Genomic DNA, 16,708 nt, shown 5'->3' with positions numbered 1-16,708 from the left:
CATCTGGCAACTTTTACCAGTTATCAAGAAAGAGACTGACAAAAGGTTCTACAGGATGGTTACTCAAAAATCTAGTATGGGGCCGGCCCGGTGACTCAGGCTGCCGGTTCGATTCCCACATGAGCCAGTGGGCTCTCAACCACAAGGCTGCCAGTTCAACTCCTTGACTCCCCCAAGGGATGGTGGGCTGAGCCCTCTGCAACTAGCAATGGCAACTGGACCTGGAGCTGAGCTGTGCCCTCCACAACTAAGACTGAAAGAACAACAACTTGACTTGGAAAAAAGTCCTGGAAGTACACACTGTTCCCCAATAAAGTCCTGTTCCCCTTCCCCAATAAAATCTTAAAAAAAAAAAAAATCCAGTGTAAACTCTAAAGTGGCTGTCATCACTAGCTGACTACACATACCTGGATGAGGTCCAAGATCCCAAGTTCACTCTCTGATGAATCCACACAAAATACAAAGTAGAGGGTAGCATAGTGCCGATAAATCAGTTTGTAGTCAGAGCCACCAATCAAACTGCGGAAATGGGAAACATGTAAACGTTTATATCTTAAAAAAATCAAAGAGAAACCTTGTCCCAAGGAATGAGAACGGAGCCAACAGAAAAGAGGAAGACAGGCCAAACAATAGGCCATTTCTACCAGGTGAACGCAACCAAGGTTGGCAGTGGTGCCCAAAGCCACTTTACCTCACCTTTTCTTCTGCCCACCCTCCCAGGAAGCAAACATCTAAGTGAGTCATCTCTGAAGCACAACCATTCAATACCTTCCAAACAGAACTGGGTCTCTCTTTCTTAGCAGATCATGCTAAGATCAGCTCAGAGTGCATCGGGTACCCACCTGACACTTGAGTACTGCCTGAAGAAGCAGTAATGATGAAAGCCGCCCCAAAGAGGAGATACGGGGAGAAAACTAAAGCTGACTATATACCTTCCGCTTTCCAAGAAGTTACAGATGTTGTCATCTCTCTTGAGAACTAGGTGGAAGGTCTCTCGAACAATCTGCTGTTGAATTTCTTCTGGCTACGGAATAAAAGAAATGAAGTAATTCAGTGGGGATGTCTGAAAATACATCTCATTGATGGAGATGGACAGGGAGAGAAGGGCTTCCAAGCCGGGAAAGATTATTTAGTATCGGCTTCCAGAAAAGATACAAATGATTAGATAAAAAATAAAAGGGGAATCTATGGGAAAATGGACAAGCCTATTTATTACAGGAATTAAGACCGGGTGCATTTACCTAGCTATCTAGTCACTAACCATTACAGTCCTCATAGGTAAGCTAAGATTTCTTTATAGTTAATAACCAAGGAAAGGAGAACTGATAAACTATCGTGCAAGGTCAAAGAATTACTAAAAGGCCTGGTCCTGAAATATTTTGTCTTCCCCTACAAAACATCTATAACAGGGTAAATAACAATGTCAATAGGTCTAATACTTTAAGGTCAAGAGGTAATCATGTACATGTTTTAAAAAACTGAATTTGCCATCTTTTCTACTGGTAACATAGGTATTACATATAAGATGCAGTGTTACTCACCAACAAAGTTATTACTGAGAAAGACAGAAACAGTTCTATCTACAGTAAGAATTTTGAACAATTGCAGAGCTATACTTTTTTCACTTACTGCATTATGAGCAAGTGCAACTGGGATGGAATTTCTTGGTAACTCACATTTGATTTGTATTTATACATGTGAGGTTCATAATAAGTATGGTTAGAAAAAAAGGATGATGGGAGCAAGAACCAGTCATTACAGCAGTAATGAAAAGCCCTAGAAGAGCGTTTTCAAACCGCAACGTGCAATAAATCACCTGGGAATGTATTAAAATGCAGATTCTGATTTAGCAGATCTGGGGTAAGTCCTGAGACTGTTTCCAACAAGCTTCTAGGTGATACCAATGCTGCTAGTCTGGGGACCACACTTTGAGTAGCAAAGCTTAAGAAAACCTTCAGAATGGACTTGCCCGAAGAGTCAGAAAATCGATTCAAGAGATGTTAATCCCTTTCTTTCTACAACATTGAATTTAGGTTGGAAATAGTTATTTAAAAGAAATAAAGGTAAAATGTCATTGTGGAGAAATCATTTTTTGTAACTTTACTCACCATGGGTACACAGTGGCTCTCAGTATTTACTGAACGGATAAATGAACACTTGCTCATCACTGGCCACTGTAAGTGTGAGCAAATCAATCACTACTTTCCTGGTTTCCATTTAAAGAAGTCACGGAGCTCACAGATGCCAGGAGTTAAAGGATTAGCTCTGTGTACTCGGAAATACAAAACATACTAAGCATCAGCACTTTTTTAAACTGACAGAAACATCTATTTGACTCTACGGGGAAGTGGCCACAGTCAGTGGAGAAGTGGTATGAAATGGTGAGGCTACCTAATTTCTAATTCAACAAAAAGGTAATCTACCAACTGCATACACGCCTCAATTGTTTTCATAATCCCTCATATCTTTCAGTATTCAACCGTTTTCAAGGTAATCTTCACTCATGAGCTAATCTGGTTCTTATGAAAATCCTATGTTCTTCAAAGACAATATACAGATGGTCAATAAGGACATGAAAAGATGCTCAACATCATTAGTCATTAGGGAAATGGAAATTAAAATCACAATGAGAATCCACTTTATACCCAGTAAAACGTCTTTAATCAAAAAGATAGTAACAAATGTTGACAGGGAGGTGGAGAAATTGAAACTCCTTTACATTGCTGATGGGAATATAAAATGGTACAGCCACTTTGAAAAACAGCCTGGCAGTTCACCATAAAGTTACTGTATGACCCAGCAATTCTATTCCTAGGCATATAACCAAGAGAAATGAAAACACATGTGTCATGCAAGGTGTCACGCGGGGTCTCTGGTCCCACTCCTCACATAAGAACACAGGACATGGTGAGGCCAAAAAGGAACACCCACGGAGCCACAGATAGGGGAGTCATACCACTAAAGTCTTGCTGGCGGCGGGGTTGGAGACACAGGAAGCAGGAGCCATACTATCCGCCACTTGCCATCCATTTCTCTCTGCCAACCAACCCCACTTGCTAACTGCAGTCCGCGCTTGCTACCTCAGCCACCATCTTCTTGCTAGCCCCCATTTGCTGCTAGTGTAGCCACAGCAGTTATATTAGTGGCCAGTGGCTCACTGGTTACACCTGATGGCCAACTAGCCACAGTTGATAGCCATTTACTACCTGAGCCAGCACCTTTCCACTTGAGGCCGAGAGCCTGGAAACTGCACTCCTCTGTCCCCACAACATGTCCACACAAAAACTTGTAGTACATGAATGTTCATAGCAACATTATTCACAAGAGCCACAGGAAACATCAACTGATGAACGTACAAGCAAAATGTGGAATATCCATACAATGGAATATAATTCGGCAATAAAAAGTAATGAAGAACTGATACATACTACAACATGGATGAACATTAAAAAACATACTGTACTAAGTGAAAAAAAAGTCATAAAAGACCATATATTCTTTGATTACATTTATATGAAATGTCCAGAATAGGTGAATTTAGAGCGACAGAAAGTAGATCAGTGGCTGCCTAGGGCTAGGGGAATTGAGGGGGAAATTCAGAATAATTGCTAATGGGTAGGGGTTTCTTCTGGGGGTAATGAAAATGTTCTAAAATTGATTGTGGTGATGGTCGCATAACGTTGTGCACCTACTAATAACCACTGAATAGCAGTCAATAACACTTTTTAAAAAACGGAGGGAAGATTTCACACACATAAAAATACAAATACAAATTGAGTAGTTATATCGAATGTTAATATCTTCACCTCGATATGATTACTTAATAAAATGTAGTCTAGCTCAAAAAATCCAATTAAAAACATTTTTTTCATGTCTACTTGACAGAAGAGGAAATAAAGTCTGAAAGAGGTTTATTAACTTGTCAACAGACACAAAAGGTAAAAAAGGTGGAGTTAACGCTTGAACATACATTTTCTCTTTCCCCCCTTCGGTTTCACCAATCTATTCATTATGTATGTAATGTTAAGCGTTACCAAGTCACCAAGACATAAGACGGGGCGGGGAGCGGGGGAAAACATAGGAGGGAAATGATGGTTGTGTGTTTCCAGAGAAACATTTCTGTAAAATTCAAGTTTACATTATCATTTACTGAGCCCTCATGTGGCAGCATTTATAATTTCTCATCATTTCCCACTTTTAAACTGACTTTTTCCAATTTTACGGAGTGAAGAGTATCCAGTCCCTGAACAATCCCAGCCAACACTGAAGCGAAATTATTCCAAGAAAGCGCTTTTCCAGACCCCCTGGCTAAAGCAAAAACTTTAAGAAGCTGCATTATTTCTTCCTCCTCGTGAAACTCAGTTTAACAACCAACAAGATTAAAGTGACTTCAACCATTCTCAGTGTGCTCCCCCATCCCGTCACTTATAGTGCCCTGAGACCTAAGAAGTGGTGTCAAAAAATGATACAGGAATGCCTAGGATCCAGGAAGAGGTCAAGGAGAGCAGGGGGCTTGGGGCAAAAGGCCTGACATTGGCCTCGGTCCGGAAACGGACATTAAGGAGTACGAGGGTCATGCACGATGCCGGAGCCCGAGCTGGTCAGAAGGCTGCGCGCGTCGGGGCCTACGAAAGGGAAGGGGACGTGGGGGCCCTGAAGGGACGTGATGCAAGTGGGCCGCACTCACGAAACGCTGGTAGAAGCGGACCAGACGCGGCTTCCCGTGGTTGTTGAAAACCATAATCGCCTGAATCATCTTTGCCAGCCACGCTTCTCTTAACACCGGGGGCTTCCACAAAGCGTCAACTTCCGCCACAACACGGACACTTCCGGTTGGTGCGCTGCTGAAAAGTAGCCGCCGGGAACTTGTCCTGGCGCCCAGAGGCCCGACGGCGAAGAGTCCGGCTTCCCCGCAATCCGCGGTGAACGTTCCAGGATGGACAGCGGGCTCGCCAGAGGGAGGCTGGTGCGGACACCCAGGCTAGGGAGGGTTGTCACCTCAGCCAGCGTCGGTTGGTCAGTCAGTGCCTGGCCAAGACGCGCGCGAGCCCGGATCTGTGTCCACCCAGACTGACCCCTTGTCGCAGAATCCCTGCCTCGGCGCAAATCTGAGCACGTCGGAAAAGCAGATCCAAAAAAGATACACAAATGTTCCGGCAGGAGCCTCACTGTCGCACCGTATGCGCGAAAACACAGTCCAGTCTTACTCTTAACACTTGCAGAACGTCCCATGGTGTGAGATGCCAGCTAATTTAGCCATTCCCCGGTTGGGGCACATTAAGGTCATTTTTATTTTTATTTTTTGGCATTCTATCCATTCTGTTCCACTGAATGGTGGAATTAAGGGATCTTTAATGCAATTTCATTTAAAAGGTAACGTTTTTGGGTTGTTTTTTAAAGGATTCAGTCGGGGGGGGGGGGGATTGAGGCACGTCTCCCAATATTGCAGATAGAACTGGAAATTGGAATCACCTATTCAGATGACTGGCAACATGTATCAAAAGCCTTTAAAATGCATAGAACATTAAACCCAGCATTTCCAGTTTTAGAATATGTAATACAATGATTATGGATATGTGAAAAGATTTAAGCGTGAGAACGCACATCTCAGCAGTGTGATTACAGAGGGAAATGGGAAGCAAACTAATTATTCCAAAATGAGAAATTGTTAAATGCACTGATCCACATGCATCTGAGAAAAATTAGTAATTAAAAATCACATAAAAGATGTATGGTATAGGGAAATGATCATGACATCCGTAAGTGAAAAGATTACACAAAGTACGTACAGGGATACCCCACTTTGTAAAACTTGGAAGTAGATACACCAAAATATGAATAATTGCGCCTGATGGAATGGCAGCTTCATAACATTCAGCATAGGTACCTGGAACCACACTGTCCAGATTAGAACCCTGGCTCTGTTGACCAACTGTGCACCCTGGGCAAGTGTTTTCATCTGTAAAACTGGCATAGTATCAGTTTCACTTACAGTAAAACGGGGGTTTTTCTACTTGAAAAAAATCAATGTGTTTAGGCAGTTGTTATGAACACAAAAGGAATTACAAGCACTTGGGGCAGTACCTGGCATGTAACTACCTATGTGATTTAAAAAACGATGGTGGAATTATATATTGTTTTTTTTTAATTTTCTAAAATAAATATGTATTACTCCCTCTGCTTGAGAATTTAGAGTAATTTTCCATACCTTATTGTGTAAAATCCTAATTTACCTTGCAATAACATCTTTCACCAAGTGGATTGCCCCGTCCTCTAACCAACTAAATATTTATCACTCTCAGAAATATGTGAGGCTCTATGTCTTACATAACTTGCTTTGTATTTTCAGGAAAATTCGGAAAGGTTTTTGAAAAAGATTACTGGATTCCCTTTCAATGGAATGCTGGATATTAGGGATTATCTTATTTTATGGGGTGTGTACCTGTGATTGTTCTTGGCTAGTGTATTTGGCACCTTGATAAAGATTAACATTTAGGGGAAAAAATGTTATTACTCTTGTAGCCAGAGTTTTTTAATTTAAAAAAATCTAAAGGCAGTACATATGCACTGAAACTTGACAAAATGTTCTAAATGTTGATTGAGAAGGAATAACAAAGAAAATTCTAAAACAGAAGAATGAGGGGGACCTAAGCTCTACCAACTAATAAAACCTACTCTGATAGTTCAAATTGACATCATAGGGAGACTTATTGAAATATAATGGATGGGTGGAGGCGGGTGGTAGATGAGAGTAAAGGGGGTCAAATATATGGTATTGGAAAGAGAACTGACTCTGGGTGGTGAACACACAATGTGATATATAGATGAGATATTACAGAATTGTACACCTGAAATCTATGTAACTTTACTAACAATTGTCACCTCAATAAACTTTAATTAAAAAAATAAAAATAAAAATAAATTGATGAATTCTGGGAAAAAATATATATACAATGGATAACTTAAGTATACAAAAATTTAATACGTAATGTAGGAGACATCTTAATAGTAGAAAGGAAATCAACAAATTTGTTGGGATAACTGGTTAGCAATCTGAAATTAAGCAATTTACTTATCTCACTTCATATCCTTCCACAAATTAAAGGCAGAGTGGATTAAAGAGTTAAATATAAAACCAGATAATAACCAAAATGGAAGAAAATTAAATTTAGAATCTAACAACAAAAGAGAATATAAGCTTAGAAGCAATAAAAATCACAAAGAGTCAACAGATATATCTATATAAAGATTTTGCTTATAAAACCCATTTTTAAAAATGGAAGAAATAAAAAATAAAAATGGAAAAGAAGTTGTTAAAATATGGCAAATGATTATATGTAAAATATACATAACTCTGTTAAACTAAAAAGACCTACCCCCTAAGTAGATAAATGGGCAAAGGAACTGAGTAACAAAAGAGGAAATATGTCTAGGAAATGAAAATGAAAAAAATGTTTAAGCTCACTATTAATGGGGGGCAAAGCTAATTAAAATTAAAATATTAACTTTAAAGTATTATTTTCACCTTATCAAATATAATTTTTAAAAATGTTATCATACCCAATTCTAGCAAGTGTAACAATGAAAATGGTCCTCTCCTACACTGCTGGTGAAATTATAATTTAGAACAACCCTTTTGGAAAGCAATTTGGCAATATAACAAGACCTTTACAAAAAATTCCTAGGTTCCCAGTAATCCCACTTCTGGAAATCTGTCCCTAAAGAAATAACTCAAAAATATAGTGGGGAGGGAGGGATGGAGGGAAGTGGGTAGGTGGGTGAGATTGAGGGGAGATACAATTTAAAACAGTTCTTGACACATTAATTATATTAGCTCCTAAAACAAACCAATTAATTATCCCCAAATTGGACAGTGATAGAGCTATGGTGGTCAATGTTAAAAAACAAATGGTTACGAAGACTATGCAGCAATATGGAAAGTAATTATATAACAATTTTAAAAAGATGATCAAATTTCATGTGTAGGGATAGTATGATAACAACCATGTATAGAAATTGCATATTCCAGGAACAGGCCACGCCCCCCACCTCCATGGCTTTGCTGGTGCTGTTCTCTTGCTGGAAGGTCCCTTTCCTCCTCTGTCAACATGAATTTCTTTCTGTCTCCACTGTCACCGCTATAGACCAAACCACTCCAGACTCTCACCCTGACAACTGCAGCAATCTCCTCATTGGGCTCATTGCCTCCAGTTTCTCTGTAGCCAAGTGACCTTTGAAATACAGGAATCAGATCTCACTCCCGCAGGGGACCATTAGCTTCCAAGATGTTAAGGATAAAGGCCCAAAACGCTTATGCTGAAGATGCCATGTCCGTTCTCCAGCCTCATCTCAAAGACAGCTCTACCCCTACCCATTCTCTGAGCTCCAGCCAAATGGCCTTTTTCTTACAGGAGCCCCCGGAAGACAACAAGCCCATTGGCTGCTCAGGGCTTCCCCCACTGACACACTGAGCCTCCTTGTTTGGAATGGTGGCCTGCCCATGGGAGTTTGCCATACACTTTGGCCACAGTACTCTGGGCAGCAGGATGCCCTCACTGGGTGCCTCTACCCCCAACCAGTGTCCCCAGTTCTCCTCCGGCTATCCTGGCCACCTGCATGGTTGAGGTCCCAGTATGCTCAACAGGGAGCGAGGCCCATTCAGACACAGGACACCAGGGAGGCGGCTTCTACAATTATGGAGGTGAGAGATCATAAGGAAAAGGGCAACGAGAACGGAAGAGACCCATGGGCAGTGCACCAGGTGGCCCAACTGAAGTGTGAGTCCCAAGCCTCACAGCCGGATTATTGAACCCAGGCTCAGACATGCAGGAGAGCAAACAAAAGTCTGAGCCATGATAACAAATGCTGGAAACACAATACTACCTACTCAACTGCTGATACCGGCACAGCCGACTTCAGCCTGGGCAGACTAGCAGCCACGGGTTTAGGGACGTTCCCTAATGTTTGGGAATATAACCCGGCTTCACTGGGCCAGGACCTGCCTGGGGCACTGTGTCCAAGGCCCCTCTGTAGGCCAAGGAAGCAGGGAACGGGGAATGAGCATATGCTTTGCTTCTGACAGCTCTGGATTGGAATCTGGCTCCGCCATTTATTAGCTGTGTGACTCCGGACAAGTCGCTTAACATCTCTGAGGCCCCATTTCTCCTCTGTAGTTCGCATGTGAAAGCAGAATAATCCAGGAGTTAGGAATGTGGATTTGAAATCTGACTGCCTGGCTCTCTCCTCTATATTCTATCAGTGGAGCCTCTGAGCTTCAGCCTCACATGGAAGGAAATGGGGACAATAATCATATGTGCCGTGTGGGATTGTTGTGACGATTAAGTAAGATACCGCAAATGCTTGGCACAGGTTTTAGCACCAGGAAGCACTCAACAGTCAGTGGCTGTAATTATTATCATGGAAAGCATCTAGTGCTGTGTTTGATACATCAGAGGACTCAATAATTGTGAGTTCACCACCACCCCTTTTCCCTGAGGGAAGCAGGACTCACCTGCCACCAAGTCCCTACCCACTCTTAGGACACGTAGCTTTCAACTCTAGGTCGCTTCACAGATATGGGTGTGGGCACAACTACCCAGTCAGGCAACGCTCACGACCAAAAAGAAATGGCTTCCTTCTTATAGGGACCTGGCTCAGCTGGAAGACTGTTTACACCAGATAATAACCCAGTCAGTGTAGAGGAATCATTTTCTGAAGATTTACTCATTCATGAAAAGTTCCCAAGGTACAAAACAACAACAGAAAAGGGGTTATCAAAAATGTGGCCTGACAGAGTACGCCTGAGACGGCGAACAGCCAAGCAAACCTGAGCTCAGCATCCCCAGGAAAGCAGCCGGGCAGGACAGGAAGCAGCGAACCGGAGGAGGAATAAAGAGCTGGTGGCCCTGGGGAAGAAAAGGACACAGGGACAGGAGGCTCGAGCAGGAGAGCAGAGACCTCAGCACTCAGCCGTGGGGCGTGGGGCAGGTGTGGAAGGAAAGCAGGAAGTACAAGGACAGAGGTAGAGAGGAAGGAGCCCCTGCTAACTTCTTCGCTGAGCCACTTTGCATGCAGATGACAGACGCTCCCCAATTCAGCACCAAAGCCAAGTCCAGGTCCTCTGACTGCCCCCCCACACCCCGGGACTCGCACACCACCTGCCTCTAGAAACAAGGCTGCCACTCAGGGCAGGGGCCGGCATGAAAATGTCTAAGAAGGCTAAACTCACATCCAGGGAGGGACCCTCCGTGAGCCACAGCGTGGGGGCCCCACCGCTAACGTCGTGGTCTTGGATTTGATCTTAGCAGAGCTTGTGCAAAGGGTGTCCCATGGCGGCTGTGTGGAAGAACTGGGCAGGCTGCTTCCTCGAGCTCCAGAATTGAAGTCGGTGGAAGAAATTCTCAACAGTGCTGGTGGGCCCCGGAGACACTCCATTTCCCACTAACCTCAGTCGTCCTGGGGGTAACGTAAAGCGAGGTGAACAGAGCACATTTCATAAAAGTCTTCTTCAAGTTGGCGGACAAATAAGGGTTCCACAGAATGGTACCAGTAGGGCCCTCAGCCACCTGCCTGGGGCCCACCTCCTCGGACCCGGCCCAGGGAGCCAGCCTGGCAGCTCCAATTGTTTTTACATACAAGACTCACTTTACGAGATAAAAAAGGAAACCAAACCCTCTACTCTACCCGTTCCTGCTTTCTCTGACAAATGTCATCATCTTCGCCTAGATAAATAGCCCATTTTTCTGTGACTGTGTTTTCAAATGTTCAGTTTGGGGTCTTTTAACATCAATTCAAATCTTGAAGTGAAATCTACTTCAGAAAAACAAATCAGTTCTGAGTAGGCTGAGGATTTACTAGGGGGTTGACCTTTGGCACAAAAAACTATTAAGGACCTAGTCAGCCCTTTTCCAGCCACTGTGGGCAGGGAGCCCAGCACAAAGGAGAAAAACTCCGCGGCTCAAGTGCCTCAGCATGGCTCATGTATTCAATCGATGTGACAAGGTCTGGAGACTTGATATTAAGTCTCATTGGTTCCTCTCCGCTGTCCATTCTTTCCATCCTTTGCTTTTATGTTATCTCTGGGTCTCTCTTGAAGAGTGGCACAGTTCAGACCCACCAAAAGAGACAGGTCCCAGGTTGTCATCCTTCACCCTTGAAGGAATTTTCCTGATGCTAAACATACTCTCAGAAATTCCATGGAATTCCAGCAAGGCTGCAGGGTAAAGCTTATGCTGCTATCTCCTTGTCCTACACCCAACAACAGCCAGTACCTACAAAACTCCTGCCAAGAGATCAACCACACCAATGCCAGGTCCACGGTCACTGCCCTTGACCTACCCACTCGTCGTCCTCTGCCCCGTCCCCCTGCTCGCGGGTCTCCGCCAAGGCCCCCTCTGAAGACTTTTGAGCCATGATGTTGTCTGTCCACGATGCCCCTGTCTTTCCATCACCAGCAAAATTACACTTGGTCACTGTTCCAGCCTCAAGTTTGGCTAATGAATCTGAAAGAAGGGAAGACATTAAATGGTCTATGTGGCGGAAACATAGTGGGGGGGCTGCCCCTTCTGCTGGGGTCCCTGAGGCCTGGGTTAAGCCCTTGTTCTCTTCATTCTGGGAGTGGACCTCAGGGAGACCCCGGGTGGGACCCCCCAAAGCACCAGATAGGAGAGGCCACCCTCAGGAACCACGAGATTAGGTGGCACCCCAGGATCCAGAGTGTCTAGGTTTTAGGCCTCAGAGCTCTGGTCCAGGATTTAGGAAAAATCTTAGGGGGTCATGTTCCCACAGAGGCCAGACCTCACCAGCTCCCATGAGCTCTGAGCAGCAGGAGGAGCGTTGGACAGGAAGCCAGGCTACCCTGCACGCCATATGGGAACCTCAGGCCTCGGTGGGGGCTGCACTGCTCACCCAGGAAGGGGCCGTCGCCTCGAGTTTTCAGCCGTACCCCGGCCCCCAGCTCCAGCTCCATCGCCTCCAGCTCTGACTCAGGCATCCAGAAGGCCACTGTCTGCTCGGGGGTGAGGCTCTGTGTCAGTGCAAGCAGCTCGGGCTTATTGACCAGCTCCTTCAGGGCCTCGGGTGTCAGCCTGTCAGTGTCCCCCTTGGCGTCCACCTCTGCAGGCACACAGCGCGGGAGCATTATTCCCTCTGGAAGAGCAAGCACTTAGGGAGGGCTTTTCAGGAGCCAGGTGACGGCTGAGTGTGCTTCCCGAAGGTAGGACTCTGAGCACCCAACCTGCCAGGATTCATCGAGGAGCTCAAGCCAGGGGCGGTACAGGCATGGGCTCCGGGCCTGATACGTGGCAGAGGCTCACTAGGCGTTCAGAGAATTGATGAGCCACTGAAAGCAGGAATGAACACCAGGATAGCGGGATGGATGGATTCCCACTCTACCTGAAACCTGCTCACAGAGGGGCAGACAGCCAAGGTCATCCTTCCACCACCAGACGTGGAGAGAGGAATGAAATCACAAAGGGCCCAAGAATCAAATGGGAAGTTTGGCAGGAAAGTGGAGGCCACCTTGGGCCACCTGGCCTCTGCACAAAGGCAGAGCCAGGTTCATGGATGATTCCGCCAGAATGCAGGAGACGGCAGGAGTTGGGAAGGCCAGCCAGGCCCTTGGGATGAGGTGGGGCACTGGGATCCCCTGAGTGAATGGGGGCCCTCAGGCCAGACATGGGCTGTAAAGCCAACCATGCTGAGAAGATCCTTTCTGCGGCCAAGAGAGGCCTGGACACAAAGGAAAGCCGCAGTGCAGCAGGGCCCAAGGGGGTGGGCAGCAGACACCTACTGTAGGATGACATGAGGAAGCCCGTGTTCACCTTCCTGGTGGCGCTGAAGTTGGGCTCGATTTCATTTCCCTTGAGGTCAAACTTACGGCGATGGATGCGACTAGGCCGGATGTACAGCACGTAGTAGCGTTCCTGGGAGCCAGGCAAAGAGAGTAGGGGGGCTGTTCCAGTCCCCTGCCCTCCATCACACACTCCCCACAGGCAGCCCTCCTCAACCTCACTCTGTACCCCAGAATCCCACCTCGGCTCCAAAGATATTCAAGCTGGACAGATGCCCCACTCCAATATGCATTCATTCATTCATTCATTTATTCATTCCTGTGTTTCGTAAAAGCACATGCCACACATAACGAACCATGCCAGACGTCCATGAGAGGGCGGGCCTAGGACCTGACGCCAAGGCCTGCACGTCGCCAAGACAAAAAGTATATGCAGACAACCATGACCCAAGCTCCAAGGGCCCCAGGAGAGGAAGCAGCCAAGGTGTCCTGGAAACGGCACTGAAAGGCAGTTCTGAGGGTGGTCACTCTGCCTCTTCCAACAGACGTGGGCCCTGGGGCACAGCCTTCCTAGCCTCCATTTCCCTTGTTGCATGGGGATACGATGTCTGCTTTCAGGAATGGCATAGGGGTTCAATGAGAGAATGAAGGAGCAAGCACAGCGGAAAGCCTGAAGTGGGCTGTAATGCTGGTTGTCAGCTGTTCTAGTCACAGACGGCAGGTGAGGGGCGGCCGGATGGCTCAGTTAGTTAGAGTGTGAGCTCTCAACAACAGGGTTGCCGGTTCAATTCCCGCATGGGATGGTGGGCTGCGCCCCCTGCAACTAAAGACTGAAAACAGTGACTGGACTTGGAGCTGCGCTGCGCCCTCCACAACCAGGCTGAAGGACAACGACTTGGAGCTGATGGGCCTTGGAGAAACACATTGTTCCCCAATGTTCCCCAATAAAATTTATAAAAAAAAAAAGAAGAAAAATTTAAAAAAAATAAAAAGCAGGTGAAATGCTCCTAGGGATTAAAGATGAGGAAACCGCTTTTTGGGAGAAACAGAGAAGGTGACATCTCAAAGGTGGTGAAAGCTGTAACTGTGGAAATAGGGTGCAGGAAGAGTATTAAACGTCTAGGACAGGCTTTTAAAGCCTATTGGAGCAACATGGGGCTAATGGAGGCTAAGAATGGAAAAGGGATTGGTTTGGGATGGGCCCTGAGCTGGCATTTGGAGTTTGGGTTTCACTGGGCAGACAAGAATAAATCCTGAAAGGTTTGTGAGCAGCGGAGAGACCCTCGGAGATATCTTTCAGGAAACAGGTTGGCAGCAGGACAGGAATGAGCGTCGGGGGCAACCAGAAAGCAGGAGGGGCAGGTGCCAGATTTAATCAGGACAAACTAGTTCCTGGGGGCCATGTGAGGACAGGGGACATGGAAAGAGAAAGCGAAGGGAGTACCTTTAAAGTAATTCGATTCCAAAAAATTCACAGTACACAGAACTTCCCGGGAACAGAGCTGGTACCCAGAAAGGGGAAGGTCACTGCTGACCTCATACCCACGCCGGCCGACACCCCACTCTGACCTGCCCATCAGGACAAGCAGTGACAACCTCCAGACCAGACGACAGGAGCCTGGCCTCTCAGCCCTCCCAGCACGGTCACTCAGCCTGCCCACCCCGCCCGCCTCTCGCCATTCTAAACCTGTTCCACCCGAAGGCCACAGGACCTCTTCGAGGGCCTTCCATCCCACTCTGCACCACGGCCTTCGTCCCGAGCCACTCACCTCACCCCTTCGTCCTCTCAACCCTCCCAATGGCGGCCCCAAACAGGGCCCGTGGGCTCGGGGCCTGGCCGGTTGTCTCAGCAAACACGCAGGCCCTCCCATCTGTCCGCTGCTCAGAACAACCCTCAGCGATCACTTCCCACTCAGTGGCCCCTTTCAGCTGCTGATCTCCTGACCCACCTCCCCCCTGTCCTGTGAGCCCCTCAAGGAAAGAGCTGGACCCCACATCTTGGCACCGGCTGAGCCAAGCACAGGCAGACACCTTGGTGGGTGAGCACCACGAAGCCAGTGCCGGTTCCTTTGGGTGCCGCCGAGGGAAACATGCTCACCTTCCTCCCATGCGCGTCCAGGATGCTGTGACGAGATACATCAACCAGCTCTCCCTCCAGCAGGACGCCGTTGCCCCTGGGGATGAGGAACAGGAGGGATCGGCTCGTTCTGCCAGTCCTCATGAAAGAATGGTGAAGTTCCATGGGCCAGGTGAGAGTCCGCCCTGGGACAGAAGCAAGTCCCACAGGTGTCTCCACTTCACCTGGTCCCTGAGCAGGCCAGGCACTAAGCAGCCCTCTTCTCTGTGCTTCCCCCATGGAGCCTCCATTCCTTCGAGGGTCCCAAAGGCTGGAACGCTGCCCAGAGAGCAGGAGGGACCTTGTCAAGCTACAGGACCAAGCTGTTGCCCCTCCTGCAGGGGGTACTGTAACTGGAGCCTCAGTTTTCTTATCTACAAAATGGGAGAGTAACAGCCACTTCACTGCTTCTACAAAGATGACAGAAGATCATGCAGGTGAAGGTGTTTGGTATACCATTCAGTGCTTAACAAATATAGAACATTTTACTTCTTTATTTAACCTATGTTATGTGTGTGTGTGTGGGGGGGGGGTCTAGGCTGCTATACAGTATTTTTCCTTTTCACCTGTTTTAAAGCACTCTCATATTCCTGTTCTCATAGCCACGTTACAGGTGGAGAAACCCAGACTCAACTTTTGTGACCAGCCCAAGATCACAGGGTCCCCACGGAGAGGAGCTGGACCCGCTTCCCCATTCTAGTTTTCAAAAGCAGAACCTGTGGACTTCCTTTTTTGGAATCACAGAAGTGGAGAGGGGTGGGACAGCTGATGGGATGGGGATGACACCTGACAACTGTACCCAGCTCCTCACCGCCTCAATCCTTCAGTGTTTGTACCTGCAAACAGAACGGTCCATTCCCTCCCACAACCCCCGCCTCCAGGGCAGAAGGCCTGGCCCTGCAATCCCAGCCCGGCCTCCAGGCAGGCCTTGCCATCCCCCAGCCCTGCCAAGGGGACTCCCACCCGCGGTTCCGGCCACTTCTGGAGAGGGAGTGCAGCCCGCACAAAGGCCTGAAGGAAAGCATGGCAGCGTGGCAAGTGGCTGCCGTTTACAGCTACGGGGGTGGGGTGGAGACAAAGGTCGGCTGAACCGAGCACCGCCTTTTCAGCCCTGTTTGGGGGTGGGGACCAGACTCTCTCCCGAGGGTCCGGGGCAGCAAGGGCGTTTTAAGCCCATCGGTGTCTTGGGGGGGTGGGCTCCGGCCTCAGGGCGACGGGCGCGCTGGAGGAGCTTTGGCACGTCCTGCCTTTCCTCCCACCCGCACCCGACCCTGGGCGCCCCCTCTCCAATCCGGGAGCCCAGGTTGAAAGCTGGGGCGGGAGAGCGGACGAAGGCCAGGCCGGAGGCGCGGGGAGGGGCGGGCGAGGCCTACCCCTGGTGGGTGGAGGGCTCCCAGGCCCCGGGCAGCCGTGCGCTCCGCACCGCCTTGTTCCGCAGCGCGCTGTCCTGATAGATGCGGCTCATTCTCCCCACGCCGCTGCGCAGAAAACCCGGGGTACCGCGAGGGGACGCGCCAGGAGGACACGCAGAGACCCGCGATTCCCGGCGACAGATCAAGGAAGGGCGCGGCCGACCCGGGCGTTCCCGACGGGCTTAAAGGCGCCGATTCCCATTCCTGCCCGAGGGACCCGCGCGCGCGGTGGGAGGGGGTTTCCGGGAAGACCCGCGGCTGGGGCCTTAGAACGTCCTTCTCTTTTCTCTCTCTTCCTTGTTACTAAAGGGAGACCCCTGCCCCAACACACCCACAAAGGGGAAACTGAGGCTCAGAGAGCCTATAGGACCAGCTCTGAAAGAATGGGTT

General features: G+C 47.8%; 2 protein-coding genes across 5 annotated transcripts in view; both read right to left on the bottom strand.

Annotated features, from left to right (window-relative positions):
- AP3S2 (adaptor related protein complex 3 subunit sigma 2) overlaps positions 1–4,844 on the bottom strand; it is a 36,870-nt gene extending 32,026 nt beyond the window's left edge. Inside the window, exons 1-3 of the mRNA XM_033100319.1 lie at positions 4,688–4,844; positions 933–1,024; positions 408–519 (exon numbers count right to left, since the gene is read on the bottom strand). Coding sequence (XP_032956210.1) covers positions 408–519; positions 933–1,024; positions 4,688–4,756 — 273 coding nt within the window. The 5' untranslated portion in view covers positions 4,757–4,844. The remainder of the gene's footprint in view (positions 1–407; positions 520–932; positions 1,025–4,687) is intronic.
- On the bottom strand, positions 505–16,493 carry ARPIN (actin related protein 2/3 complex inhibitor). Of its 4 annotated transcripts, XR_004422378.1 has the most exons (8): positions 16,280–16,493; positions 14,889–14,964; positions 12,791–12,923; positions 11,908–12,114; positions 11,338–11,501; positions 10,229–10,455; positions 933–1,024; positions 505–519 (listed from the first exon to the last, which is right to left on the bottom strand). XR_004422378.1 is itself a non-coding variant. In XM_033100318.1 (6 exons), exons 2-6 carry the CDS (start codon positions 15,030–15,032, stop codon positions 10,447–10,449), a joined length of 657 nt encoding a protein of 218 aa, XP_032956209.1. In that variant the 5' UTR covers positions 15,033–15,052; positions 16,280–16,404; the 3' UTR covers positions 7,441–10,446. The 4 variants fall into 4 exon arrangements, 2 of the variants coding, with proteins under 2 accessions (XP_032956209.1, XP_032956208.1); XR_004422377.1 differs by lacking the exons at positions 505–519; positions 933–1,024 and adding an exon at positions 7,429–9,905; XM_033100318.1 differs by lacking the exons at positions 505–519; positions 933–1,024 and having other exon boundaries at positions 7,441–10,455; positions 14,889–15,052; positions 16,280–16,404.
- Between the last annotated feature and the right edge of the window lie 215 nt (positions 16,494–16,708).

This window comes from Rhinolophus ferrumequinum, chromosome 28 (assembly GCF_004115265.2).
Source record: "Rhinolophus ferrumequinum isolate MPI-CBG mRhiFer1 chromosome 28, mRhiFer1_v1.p, whole genome shotgun sequence".
NCBI lineage: Eukaryota > Metazoa > Chordata > Mammalia > Chiroptera > Rhinolophidae > Rhinolophus > Rhinolophus ferrumequinum.
Note: the sequence above shows the minus strand (reverse complement) of the source record. Positions and strands in the feature narration are given on the sequence as shown.

Coding starts and splice junctions, on each gene's coding strand:
- ARPIN (XM_033100317.1), bottom strand. CDS start 16,371: ATGAGCCGCATCTATCAGGACAGCGCGCTGCGGAACAAGGCGGTGCGG. Junction 12,115..12,790: donor CTTCCTCATGTCATCCTACA/GTAGGTGTCTGC, acceptor GTGTGCCTGCAG/AGGTGGACGCCAAGGGGGAC. Junction 11,502..11,907: donor AGGCGACGGCCCCTTCCTGG/GTGAGCAGTGCA, acceptor CCCTTCTTTCAG/ATTCATTAGCCAAACTTGAG.